The sequence below is a fragment of the Eptatretus burgeri genome, chromosome 9, assembly GCF_056783735.1.
Source record: "Eptatretus burgeri isolate ZD-2024b chromosome 9, Ebu_testis_v1, whole genome shotgun sequence".
Lineage (NCBI taxonomy): Eukaryota > Metazoa > Chordata > Myxini > Myxiniformes > Myxinidae > Eptatretus > Eptatretus burgeri.
The window spans coordinates 92307923-92322296 of record NC_140969.1 but is presented as its reverse complement, the minus strand read 5'-3'; the positions used below and the strand labels follow the sequence as shown (position 1 = coordinate 92322296).

Genomic DNA, 14374 nt, shown 5'->3' with positions numbered 1-14374 from the left:
TCGGTCGAGCCGACTCTGCAGCTCCATCTCGCGGTCGTGCTCACGGCCGACGCCCGGCCCCGCAACAATATTACCTCGACGTACAAAGGATTTACTTCTGGGAAGCATTGCAAGACGATACAAGTAACATGAGGGTGAAGACTATTCACAATCAGCGAAAATAACCGATATGTCGTCGTTTATTCCAGTAGGAATACGTTGTCTGATTGAAAAAATAGCAAATTGGCCAAACGATGAAATTCCCAAATCAATTTGGGGCAGAGAAAAACTTCACTGAACCAACAAACATCTGTCAGCCCAAATTTTCAGATTTCTTCAAGATTTATAAATATAATTCATCAAATACTTAAAATAAAATAAAATAAATTAATACCTTCTGGCTGAGAAAAAATAAGTACATTTACAAAGTTTTGTGTCAACACTCTTCATTACAGCACCGGTTATGGATTATGAGCAATGCTGTGCAATCAACCATTTAAGTGTTACTGAAGAAATTTCACAGCAACAAGATGTGGAGAAGGCAAGAAGAAACAATGTACAAAGCACAATCCCCAGGAAGGATTCCCTCTCACCTCTTGTGACATTTGGGGAACAGTTCGGGTGTTGGGGAACAGATCGCGCTCCTGCCACAGCTTTCCAATCCAGCCTTCGGAACGACACCGTGGATCTTGTGGTCGCTCTGAAGTTGCAGTTTTCGTAAATGGTTGAGTGCGGAGGTTGGAACTGGGAAAAGCCTCATCTTTTGTAGCCGTATTCACCAGTGGGTGTTGCTAGGGTCAAAGTAATTAACGTGTTGAAGAAATTCACAATTCACACACTAACTCAATCAAAGATTCTCTTTAGTTTAATTTCATCAATTTCGGTAGCTAAGGTTTCCATATAATGCAAAGATTTATGTTGCGTTCACACTTCATTAAAACATCGGTTATGGATTATGAGCAATGTTGTAGCAACCATTTAAGTGTTGCTCATTTGAAGAAAACCCACAGCAATAAGACATGGAAAAGGCAAGAGAGAGAGAAAAAAAAAAAGTACAAACCACAATCCTGAGGCAGTACTCTCTCACCTCTTGTGACGTTTGGGGAACAGTTTGGGTGTCGGGGAAGAGTTTGGGCTCCTGCCGCAGCTTTCCAAACCAGACTTCAGAATGGCGCTGTGGATCTTGTGGTCGCTCAGGAGTTGCCATCTTTGCAAACAGTTGAATGTGAAGGTTGGAACTGGGAAAAACCTCATCTTTTGAAGTCCTATTCACCAGTGGGTGTTGCTGGGGTCAGTCATAAACACGTTGAGGAAATTAGCAATTCAAACAGTAACACAACCAATTACAGTTAAACAAAAGAAAATCTTTGCATCAATTTCGGGAGACGAAGTTTCCATACGATGCAAAGACGACTCAAAAACATACAATTACGCTGAGTGGAGTCATTTTTCGCAGAGAACACTGTAAAGTACATAGAATTGATCGTCTGAGCAATAAATGTTGACAATGCAAGTACAACTAGAGTGAAGTTGATGGTACATCATCATTACAAATCCCTGCACTTCCCACTTAAAGCAAAGTTGAAAGATGGAAAAAAAAAAAGGTTCCACCAAGAATGACCCAATAGCAAATTTTGAGTTTAAATTTTGTTTCCTCTTTGACCTGTGACCCAAAGTCCCCACCCCCTCCTGCATCAGCCAGAAGTCAAATGCAAAAAAAAAAAAAATCGTTTTTTTTGATACGTTCCTCAATGGTGATGGCATATTCAAAGTTTCATTGAAAAAAACGTTCAAAAATGTGCCTGAAATTACATTTTTTGGCATGTAGGATTTTTGGGATTACCCCAGCCCAGGGCCCAGGGGGTGGGACTAAAACTGAAATTGCTCTTGCACCTTCTTGTCATGTGATCATAACTTCGAAGTTTGGTGAATTTCTGAACAATCCGTTTAGGAGATAGCATGAGACAGACAGACAGAGCTGACCACACTATCCTCCTATATTTTTTAAAAGGCATGGAGATAAAAAAAACACCTTTTTTGGCCTATTTTAAAAACAAAAAAGTCCTCGCAAAGGCAATTAATTGCATTATCACGAGAATTACGATCAAAATGTCATGCACTCATTGCAACATCCCATATGCAGTCAAGGGCTAATCAAAGCACAGAGTACATACCCTGACCACGGGTGGTGTCTGTAAGAGTTCAACAGTAATGGAATGCTGTTGTGAAATGTCCTGTTGGGGCAATGAAGAATGAAAGTCCTGGAGGGAGTGTTGTAAGGAATTGAGACGGTTATGAAGGGAAGAAAAAAGAGTGATTGCAGTGGCTGGTGAAGCTTTTACTGAAGGCGATGCTGTGACTTCATTTGTCAGTCTGTGGAAGGGGAGGAATCACACAGGAGAATGGAAGATATGCATTAATCGAACACATGGAGGAGATATATTGGAGGAGCACTGCAGAAGCTGAAATTGATCAGCTGCAGGATAAAACGTATAGAGGCACTCACTTCTGGTTTGAGATACAACTTTGCCGAAGAGGTGTGTCAAGAAAGTCTCCCAAAGTCTTGCTGCACATAATGTTTTCGTTTTTCTCTCTGTTTCATGAAGCATGAGGTCAATATTCTGCATATACTGCTTATACATTCTAATATACAGAATATTATAACACACACACACACACACACACACACACACACACACACACACACACACACACACACACACACACACACACACACACACACACACACACACACACACCAAATGCTGCACGACCTGGAAGCAACAATTGTTGTGCTTATGTTGGATTCTTCACACGCATGACGTCAGCGTCATGTCACATTCAGTGTCAGAGATTCACGATGTTTAATACATTGTACAGGCTGGAAGCCCGTGGTAAAAAACACATCAGAAAAACAAAAATAAAAGAAGCCTTTTATTCTTGTGCTGGTTGAAACAGCTAAATTGAGGTAGTATTATAATTTTCCCAGAGGTGTGGGTTAATTTGAAGCAAATTTTACGTCATTCAGTCTGTCTCCGAGGACCATTTTCGTGTTTCAGGGAGGAAACAAACAACATTAGCTTATTAAATATACTGTGAAGACTATTGTGACATTCCAAAATCAACATACTTCTTAACAGCAAATTCAAAATAAATGAATAAATTTGGGAGCGATCGAAGAAGTTGTCTGGTGACTTGTACACCGCCTCGGTTCAATTTTTCGTCCGATTGAAAACTTGTAATTTTCCCGTAGGTTTGGATTAATTTGAAGCAATTTTTGCTGAATTATTTTTTTTCTCCAAGGAGAGTTTCTGTGTTTGAGGGTGGAACAGACAGACATATGAGATATATATATATATATATATATATAATATATATATATAATATATATATATATATATATATATATATATATATATATATATATATATGTATGTATATCTTCTTCTTTTGGCTGCTCCCGTTAGGGGTCGCCACAGCGGATCATCCGTTATGATCTGCACACTGATTTGGCACAGAATTTATGTCGGATGCCCTTCCTGACGCAACCCTGGTCGCCTCTTACGACACAGGGATAAGGATTGGGTTTCGCCATGATTCCGGGCTGCCCGACACCCTCTCATAGTGCGGCCCCGCGCAAAGCCCCCGTCCTCAAGCGATCCTCCAAGCCTCCGAGTAGCCGGATTACAGGCGCACGCCACTACGCCCGGTATGTGTACATGTATATAAATATATATATATATATATATATATATATATATATATATATATATATATATATATATTGTTGCGAATTCGCGCCCGTCGGCGTGCGATCGGCCGCTCGACTCGAATGGCGGCCGTCTCGCCCACCGGAACGGACAATTCTGTCGTGACCCTCTCGGAGCAACGCCGGGAGCCAGTCACGGGTGGGGGTTTAACCCCACCACGACGGTGCCAATTGCCCACCCGCGCAGGATAAGGTTGCTCGCCAAATTCGATCTACCTAAGTACCTGCACGGATGGTCGACCGGGCGATCGTACCTCGCCGCAGGCCGACTCCGGACACGAACTGCTTAAGCGGTCCGTTCCGTGCTATCGGGATAACCGAGCGGTGTTATCGTCGGCCTCGACGGTTCCGATAAATTATCGGGCATATTAAGCCCACTACGAACCCTTTACGTGAAGCAGGATGGAGAGTCAATAAAGAAAAGACAAAGCGAAACGGGAAAACAGTTCACACGATGCACATTTATTACATGACACACGGAAAGCACACATATACAGCCAAACAGTCAGAATGCACCTATATCAGGAAAACAAAAGAAACAACGACACAGAGTTACAACCGAATACGCGTACACCACGGCAACACTTATACAGTTCTACTTTACAAGACACGGCGCCGACACATTTACTCAAAAGCAAAGGAAAGAAGCCACCCTCAGAGACAAGGGGGCAGACGGGCCTGTATGCCAATATGTGCACGGGACCTGAAGGAGCGGCCAGGTCCGCGAGACCGGGTGGGTCCTACCCGCGTCCTCGTGGCGTGTTGGCGGACGAGCCGCAGACGTGGCCGCGTGGCTGTGCCACGACTCTGTGCTCCTTCGCGGGTTTCATTGGCACGACGTTTGGAGTGGGGTGGGAACGGGGCCCCCTTGTTGCACTATCTCAGCGCGGGGGAAAAGGGGGAATTGTTGATGCTCTGGGGAGGGAGAATGGCTGGCTGGCTTGGGTCCCGCTACGAGCGATCTCCGGCCGCGACCTCGTCGCCGACCGCCGTCCTTCTTGCCTCGGACCCGAGCTCCTTGGCCTCTTGCCACAACTCTCCTCAGCCGACTGCAGAACCCAACTCGACGCCTTCGCCTCCCGACTCCACTCTCTGCCACACTCTGCTCTTCCAAACTGACTCTCCCAAAACTCTGCCTTTTCTGCCACGATTCGCCTTGCGCTCGGCGTCTTATAGGCCGGCAGGAGAACCAATATGCAAATTTCCGGATCAGGATGAGCTCGGGGGCGGAGCCACGCTCGCCAATTGGACGGAAGAAAAGTGGGCGTGAACCTCGCCTGATCCGAGAATTTGCATATTTCCATTTCACACGGACGCCCTGGAGGCGGGGCCAAGCCGCTCCGCGCTTGCTGATTGGACGGATCAGAAGTGAGCGTGTAGCATTCTTGATTCGAATTTTCCCACGGAAAGGCCGCTATTTGCACTCGCGGCTCGGTGCGTATCGCTTGAACGAGCCCAAGACAGCCCGAGGCTCAGTGTTCACAGGTGATGCGGGAATGGCCGTAGAAGGAGAGAGGTGAGGGTGGTGGAGGGTTTATCGGTGGTTTGATGGTTATGGCGGTTGATTCAAAATAAAGATAGAGCAGAAAAACGACTAACTCAAAGCGTCGCAGCCCAAATGAATCACATAAATTCCCTCTAAACAACGGGTTTGGGGCCAACTACACATGTACTGAGCGTTATCTCACCTACGGGACCTGAATGGTGGTTTGCGAATTTCCACAGCCATAACAATATACACATTCAAATACATACAGTGGGGAGAACAAGTATTTGACACACTGCCGATTTCGCAGGTTTTCCCACTTACAAAGCACGTCGAGGTCTGTAATTATCATAGGTACACTTCAACTGTGACAGAAGGAATCGAAAACAAAAATCCTGAAAATCACATTGTATGATTTATAAATAATTAATTTGCATTTTATTGCATGAAATAAGTATTTGATGACCGACCAACCAGTAAAATTCCGGCTCTCACAGACCTGTTAGTTTTGTCTTTAAGAAGCCCTCCCATTCTCCACTCATTACCTGTATTAACTGCACCTGTTTGAACTCGTTATCTGCATGAAAGACAGCTGTCCACACTCAATCAATCAGACTCCAACCTCTCCACAATGGGCAAGACCAGAGAGCTGTCTCAGGACATCAGGGACAAAATTGTGGACTTGCACAAGGCTGGGATGGACTACAGGACAATAGGCAAGCAGCTTGGTGAGAAGACAACAACTGTTGGCGCAATAATTAGAAAATAGAAGAAGTTCAAGATAACTGTCAATCTTCCTCGGTCCGGGGCTCCATGCAAGATCTCACCTCGTGGAGACTCAATGATGATGAGAAAGGTGAGGGATCAGCCCAGATCCTGGTAGGACCTGGTCAATGACCTGAAGAGAGCTGGGACCACAGTATCAAAGAAAACCATAAGTAACACACTTCGCCATCATGGATTAAAATCCTGCAGCGCACGCAAGGTTCCTCTGCTCAAGCCAGCGCATGTCCAGGCCCGTCTGAGGTTTGCCAATGACCATCTGGATTATCCAGAGGAGGAATGGGAGAAGGTCATGTGATCTGATGAGACCAAAATAGAGCTTTTTGGTTTAAACTCCACTCTCCGTGTTTGGAGGAAGAAGAAGGATGAGTACAACCCCAAGAACACCATCCCAACCGTGAAGCAAGGAGGTGGAAACATCATTCTTTGGGGATGCTTTTCTGCAAAGGGGACAGGATGACTGCACCATATTGAGGGGAGGATGGATGGGGCCATGTATCGCGAGATCTTGGCCAACAACCTCCTTCCCTCAACAAGAGCATTGAAGATGGGGCGTGGCTGGGTCTTCCAGCATGACAATGACACGAAACACAGTCAGGGCAACTAAGGAGTGGCTCCGTAAGAAGCATCTCAAGGTCCTGGAGTGGCCTAGCCAGTCTCCAGACCTGAACCCAATAGAAAATCTTTGGAGGGAGCTGAAAGTCTGTGGTGCCCAGCAACAGCCCCGAAACCTGAAGGATCTGGAGAAGATCTGGAAGGAGGAGTGGGCCAAAATCCCTGCTGCAGTCTGTGCAATCCTGGTTAAGAACGACAGGAAACGTCTGATCTCTGTAATTGCAAACAAAGGTTTCTGTACCAAATATTAAGTTCTGTTTTTCTGATGTATGAAATACTAATTTCATGCAATAAAATGAAAATTAATTATTTAAAAATCACACAATGTGATTTTCAGGATTTTTGTTTTGGATTCCGTCTTTCACAGTCGAAATGTTCCTATGATAAAAATTACAGACCTCAACGTGCTTTGTAAGTGGGAAAACCTGCAAAATCGGCAGTGTATCAAATACTTGTTCTCCCCACTGTATATACAGGGTGCCCCAGAGAAAACCAGGAAATTTAGTACAGATATTTTAAAACAAAACAAAAGAAAACTTAGATGCAGTGTAAAACAAAGATACACTTTATTTTCAAACAAAACAAAAGCAAACTTAGATGTAGTGTAAAACAGTTTATTGGTATGGTAAAATACGGCAAAATAAATCTCAAAATATCAAATTTCCTGCTTTTCTGTGGGGCACCCTGTATGTATGTATATATATATATATATATATATATATATATATATATATATATATATATATATATATATATATATATATATATATATATATATATATATATATATATATATATATGGTTGGGGTGGTTGGGATGACATTTTTAAAGAAGGCGCTTCCAACCAAAAGTAAAAACTCGATTGACTCAGATAATTTGAGCAAAAAAGCGAGAGCAGACCCGGTCTCAGGGCAACGTTTCACCAGCTTCCTCAGGCACAATAGTCTAGGTCTGCTCTCACTTTTTGCTCAAATTAGCAGTTTATAGAGTTTTTACTTTTGGTTGAAAGTGCCTTCTTCTATAACAACAAAAAATTAGACATATATACATACATACATACATACATACATACATACTTACACTAGTCTGTGTACCTGGCATTGCATAGGAGGAAAAAAAATACGTTCTGGGTTCTGGCACATATTGTGCAATGTGCATTGAAAAGTTATGGCCCTCATAGTGGTTACCTTTTATTTTGCCAGTAGCCTGGTGGCAACACTGCTTGACCCCACATTCCCATATATACTTTATCGCGGCCTTTGGTGGTCTCAAAACGGCCATCAAGGACAACGTGTGGTCGCTTAAAACCAAGCCCAGATTCTTAAGTACCGACAACCATCTTTCTCATCTCAAGTCTGAACTCTCAAACCTCTCTCCCTCCTCAAAATCTTGGTGGCGTCTCATCAAATCTGTTTCTGGTGTATGTTCCCCCTCCATCCCCTCCCTTACCTCAAATGGTCGCACTGCTGATACCGCATGTGAAAAGGCTGAATGCCTAAACTCGGTGTTTGCAGCTAAATCTTGTGTCCAAAACCCATATCTTTCTGTACCCACGCTACCCAGTCGCACCCAACTGTCCCTGGACTCAGTGTCCTTTTCTCCTGACAAGGTGGAGAGCTTGCTGTCAAACCTCGAGTCAGATTCGGCAACCGGTCCAGACGGCATCAGCCCATGTGTCCTCAAAGCCTGCTCTTCTGCTCTTGCTCACCCTCTCTCTGTTCCATTCACCCTCTCATTTGCTCAATGTCATCTGCCATCTGCTTGGAAATCAGCAAACATCACTGCGCTGCACAAAAAGGTGCAAAAACAGATCCCTGCAACTCCAGACCAATCAGCCTTCTCCCAATCATCAGCAAGGTTATGGAATCCATCATCGCTTCAGACATTAAATCCTCCTCTTCTCCAATGGCCTGATTTCCGATCATCGATTTGGATTCAGACAAAGTCACTCGACCCTAAACTTGCTGCTTCTGCGTTCCTAACAATGGATGGAGATCCTTGATGCCAGACATGAAATCAGAGCCTTCTCCCGAGAGATATCGCGTGCTTTCAATAAGGTCTGGCACCCTGCCCTGCTCACCAAACTCTCTTCCTATAGTATCCAAGTCCATCTCCACTCATGGCTCACAGGCTTCCTCTCCTGTCACAGTCACCGTGTGGCCCTAAATGGAGTTCTTTCATCCCCTCTTCCTGTCCAGGCTGGGGTTCCTCAAGGTAGCGTTCTGGGCCCTGTTCTTTTTCTGGTTTTCATCAATGATCTCTCCGACTTTCTGGAAAATCCTCTATATCTCTTTGCTGATGACTCCACCCTCTGCCATACCATCTGTCATCCCTCAGACCGGCAAGCAGCAGTTTCTTCGCTCACTGCAGATCTGGATAAAATCACAAACTGGTCCAACACGTGGAACATGTCTTTCAATCCGGACAAATCTCATACTCTCACTATGTCTTTTCAATAGGACCGTTTTGAAACCCCCCCCCCCCCATCCACTTTCTCAACAATCCTCTGGAAGAAGTCCTTTCTTTCAAGCTTCTCGGTCTCACTATCTGCCATGACCTTTCTGACCTTTCCTGGGAAAGCCACATTTCTAAACCTCGCCTCCAAAGCCAGTCGCCGACTGGGAATCCTCCGTCATGCAAAGTCCTTCCTCGGCCCACCTGAGCTCCTGACCACTTACAAAGCTTTTGTCCGCAGCCTGATGGAGTACTGCTCTCCCCTCTGGGCTGGTGCTCCTGGCTCCCACCTTTCTCGGCTTCATGCTGTAGAAACCAAGGCATTTCGGATCATTGGCATCTCCCACAATGAGGCCGAGTCTTTGGACCTCTCACTCAATCACCGCAGGTTGGTCGGTGGTCTTTCTGTCTTCTACTGTCTCCTCTCCAGCCTCGCCCCCCCTGCTCTCTGCGATTTGTCCCCACCACATTTCCACAGGGCACTCAAGGTCCGCCAACAACCCCCTTCTCATAAAACTACCAAAATCACGAATCACTGCTCACCTTCACTCTTTCATTCCTCTTTTTCCCCGCCTTTGGAATAAACTCCCTCACTCTATTCATTCCCATTCTTCCCTCCAGGCCTTCAAAACAGCTGTTCACCACCACCCCTTTTTTTTACCCCATCCAAATCCTCGATCTTTTCTACCCCCGATAATCCACCCAAGCCCACCTCCTTCAAATTCCCTGCTTTCCTTCCTGAAAGTCCCTGTAATGTCCATCATCTATTACCCATGTTCCCCGTCCCATCCCTCTCCCTTCGACAGATCTCCGAATGTCTCTGTTCCCCACCGTTTTGTCCTTCCCACTCCCTCCCCTCTTGTCTCATGCCCCCCTTGATGTGCGTTGTGTGTTAGCTCTCACATGAGCCTCGACAAGGTATACAAAAAAAAAAAAAAAAAAAAAAAAAAAAACTTTGGAGCCTCCAGGTGCTACTGTTCGGCCATTAAATAATTACATACAAATGCACAAACACTTGAAATTATTTACAATATATGGTCATGAAAGACGAAAGCAAGAAAAGTGAAAAAAAGATCGAATGAAGGACAGAAAATACCAAGAAATAAAACAATAATTTTCAAGTACTGCACTCACTCAATAATGGAGGATGCTTCCTGAGAAAGGCCCGAGTGCACCTCCTGCATCTTGCTCAAAAGATGGCTTAAAAAGGTCGAACGCAACATAATCTTGCCCTTGGCTGGCCTTACAGTTGACAGTGGTCTTGGTACGACTGTCAAAAGCAAAGACACTAAGTACATTGTAAATGTAACGGAGCAGTTCAAATTAACCTTCACACATTATAATATGGAACGAGGGTAAAAAACACAATTTGCACCAAACCCCAAAATGAACAGCAAGCAATTATAAACAAGCAAGCACGGTTGTCTTACATAAATTAACAAGGCAAGATGGCAATGCAGTGCTCGCTCGCCTGTGGTTCCACAATCTTTACATTGCACCATTGAGAATTGCCATTATCCTTCTGGTCAATTAAGCAGAGCAAAAATGTAATCAGATATCTGCGATCACAAAGTGATCGGCCACGACTTGCCCACGATCCAATGATGGGCATTTTTTTCTTTTTTTTTTTGTCAGACCACCATATGACCTTGACCTTCAATTTTTCGGGAGAGAGTGTTAATTAATAAAATGTGTCCCCATATATCATAATCTATCCATAAAAATCAACCATAAAAATAGGAGGAAGATTATTCAAGTTATGATCAAAAAGGACACGTGTTGCAAGAACACTATTGTGTCCAATACAAAGTGTAGATTCTGCCAAAGTGGTTTTGAAGCCTGGAGTCATGCTGGGCAGTTTGCCGTCCCTCTCAACTGTAATTAATGCAGAAATTAATGCAGAAAATGAATTTTTCCACATATATTTATAATGTTTGCTTCTTGTTCATAGATACTTGAATTTGGAATTTGTTCAAGGTGTCGGCGATAACTCGTCTCCTCTTCACGAAGGACACCATGAGATCTTTAATGTCTGCCAACTAATGCCAGCAGATGGAACCGCCCAGTTTAACATCCATCCGAGGGACGGCACACACACTTCGAGGAATCACCCTGACTGTGAAACACGGGGATGACAGTTCATACATATCGGGATTCAATCCCTGGCTTGACAGCTGAGGCAAGTGTGCGTACGTCTCGGCCATCCTGCCAGCCCGATCATAAATGACATGAAACAGTTTGGCATAATGACTTGTAGGTTTTCAAAGGGAATTGTGTCGTTCAAGCCTGACTTTAAAGTGGACAAAATATTGTCACCTGGAATAATCATCCCTATGTGTACGGGATGATTATTCACAAATCCAAATCAGACAAAACGCTGTCAGGGCTGTGTTTGAAATGAAAACGTCAGAAATCCCAAACAAGTCACCCTGTAATTGGAAAATAGCAATATGAAGGAAAGGCTTTGATCAGCTACAAACAACGTACCATCACATGTCACATGCTTGGATTTAGGGTAGGGGCGCAGACGGTCCAGCTTAAGTTTGCGTTGAACGCATGGAAGCACATGCGCATACTGCTCCATTATGCAGTTACGCAGCATGTAACGCTCGTGTGCTGCAGGACCACATCCAGCCTGTATATAAAACAAAACAGACACACAAATGAGAGTGTCAAACATGATGTGGGGGAAAAATTTATATTAATGTATTTTAAATTGTAATAAATGGAGTTTCAGAAATGTAACTTTTATGCTGCAAATTGAATTGGCTGTCATTTCTGGCCAAAAGACTTTTGCCCTAAATGATAAGAAATGTGTTGTTCTGGAGCAGAGTGACCGAGCTGATAAATGAACCTTTGCTTAGAAAATGTACGAAGTGGCTTTTTGTCTAAAGGACACATCTACAGTCTGGGTGAATATCCCCCAACCTCTCTCTCATGGAAGTATAAAATGCTTTGAAAAGGTACATTGTTCTCAGTGCAAACACGTGAGGAAGTATAGTTTCTCAGTGGCTTGTACTCCTTGGAACTGACCAAGTACCAAGTTAGAATAAAACTCTCTGATGTAATGTAGAAGTGAATTGAATCAGGTTGGTCTAACTGTTAACTAAAGTAAGAATAAATGAAATAGAACCAAATAATATTGCAATCAATGGGGATTCTTAAGTTCATTGTACAAGGGTGAGAAATGTATGGTGTATAATTAGGAAATAAATTGTTTCACAAGGAAGGACTTGTGTGGACATCAGTTTTATCAGTGTCGATCGGGTTTTTGTAGGATTTTATAATCAAATCGGACAAACGTTAAACTCTGTCTGAAGTCAAATAGGATTCCACAATCGGCCAGTTAGAATCCTTCAGGAGGACAATGATCACAACAAGGTGGGTTTAAAAAAATCCACATCAGTTGGCGCCGAGACTCTGATTCCAACCGACGTTGGTGCGGTGCTCATGACCGGAGGTGCTTAATCTGCCGGAGGCAGTGCCTGGAGGAACGACAAGTGCTTGAGCGAAGGTAAGGGAGAGCGCTCTCAGCAGGTAACGCATTTCGAACAAAGAAAAGTTCATTGTCAGATAATTTTATTGAGAGAAAGAAGAGGATCCGGCTGAGGGAGTCCGTTTTAAAGTAAACGATAAGTACTGTAGTTGTTTTAGAAAAGTGCTGGAGAAGAAGAGGAGTCAGATGACAAGAAGAGGCTCGTTAAGGAGCCAGATGAGTAATTAAATGGGCATGATGAAGCGACATGCCACATGTTTGCATTGATACGGACCGGCTATGAGAGAGATGGTCGAGGACATGGCTGAGACGCTGAGATAGGGTTAAAATAGATAAATATTAAAAGTTACCTGTTGGTAAGAGTTATAAGAGTTACTTTTTGTTCACTGAACTCACTGGAAGTTTGTTGGCAGTGAGGTTGTTATATTATATTGTGTGGAGGTTTTACGGATTTGTAAATGCAATGATTTGCACGAAACGTTTTGTAGAGTGCAGGAGACGATTAACCAGCTGGGAGCATGGTTGGTGATTTGCATTGAGATGCATGTGTTAATGAGAGTGAAAAATGAAACTTGTGCGAGTCCAATATTCACTGCAATGAAACGTGTTCTGTTGGGATTTTGACGATATTTTAACTCGTGCTGAGTTGAGCTGTGGGTCTGTTTGAAATGGCATGTTATGCATTCTTGGCGTTGTATTTCCATGCGAAGGTCGCAAACTACACTGTGTGAGACCCCCCCCCCTCTACTCGATCTGTGGGGGATTGGCATATATCTTTACACTGAGTCTTTGTTCGAGCCTTTGCTTTACGTGTGAAATTCGATTCATATACAGATTCAAGAGGATGAGATAGAAATGTGATTGGTATTTGTCACGTGATCACACGCAAGTCTATGAGATGCAATGCTGTTTAGTGTATGTGTTGAAGCCATGACAGAGTAATGCAAACTGTGGGTTTTGCCTGTCAGAGGTTTTTCCTTTTTCTTCCCACCGGATGTGGAGAGAATTTCTTGTTCCTTGTTCCTTGGTGTTTGTGGCGCACCCTCTCTACTGAATGTTTAAAGTGAAGTCCATTTAGGAAAAAGTGTTGAAGTTTTATTTTACAACCATAGGGATTTTGAATAAATAGTGAAATAACAATTGTGAATGTGGATATACTGTATTCGGAACGTGAAGTCTTGGGAGTTGAGCTCTCGCTGGCATTGTGATGATTTGTAATTACACAACCCGGCAGGTTTAAGTGCTGGGCAAGCTCTGAGGACGGGTCAGAGATGTTTCGAAGATTTGATCTGAGTTGTAACAATTGTACTTAAAAGATGTGATTTAAATGTAGAAACGTGATTTGGAATGATTTTAATGATTTGATGATGTTTAGCACGTGGGGCAATTCACAGATAATAGATGATTCCCTCAGATGGACGTTGAAATATTGTTTTATTCGTCTGCGAATGTTGAGGTTACCTGAACTTGTGCTGGGAAGGCAATGGCAAACATCCCAGTGTAACCCTTTGATCGATTCAGTCAAGGTAAATTCATGATTTAATTGGATAGATGCTGAAGATTTAAATTTTTCATTTATGGATTTTAAAAGGAAATATTTTATTGTTTTGACCAAAAAGTTGTTTAAGAGAGTTTGGATGTTTATTAGTCTGAAGTTTAAGATGCTTTTCCAAGACTGGGATAAAGATTGTGGAGGGTGAAGCTGCATGTGTAGACAGAGTGTTTGAGCTGCAATTTAAATGATATTCGCCTGATGACAGATTTGACAAGTGATTTGACAATTTTTGTACAA

At 43.4% G+C, this 14374-nt stretch overlaps 1 protein-coding gene across 4 annotated transcripts in view; it reads right to left on the bottom strand.

The window, feature by feature from the left end:
• The window catches only part of AHCTF1 (AT-hook containing transcription factor 1), a 160212-nt gene that overhangs the window by 57235 nt on the left and 88603 nt on the right, over positions 1-14374 (bottom strand). For all 4 annotated transcript variants that reach the window (XM_085896115.1, XM_085896119.1, XM_085896116.1 and 1 more), the window contains exons 24-29: positions 11574-11721; positions 10221-10356; positions 2486-2572; positions 2154-2352; positions 1067-1264; positions 573-770 (exon numbers count right to left, since the gene is read on the bottom strand). In XM_085896115.1, the coding sequence (XP_085752241.1) occupies positions 573-770; positions 1067-1264; positions 2154-2352; positions 2486-2572; positions 10221-10356; positions 11574-11721 (966 nt within the window). The remainder of the gene's footprint in view (positions 1-572; positions 771-1066; positions 1265-2153; positions 2353-2485; positions 2573-10220; positions 10357-11573; positions 11722-14374) is intronic.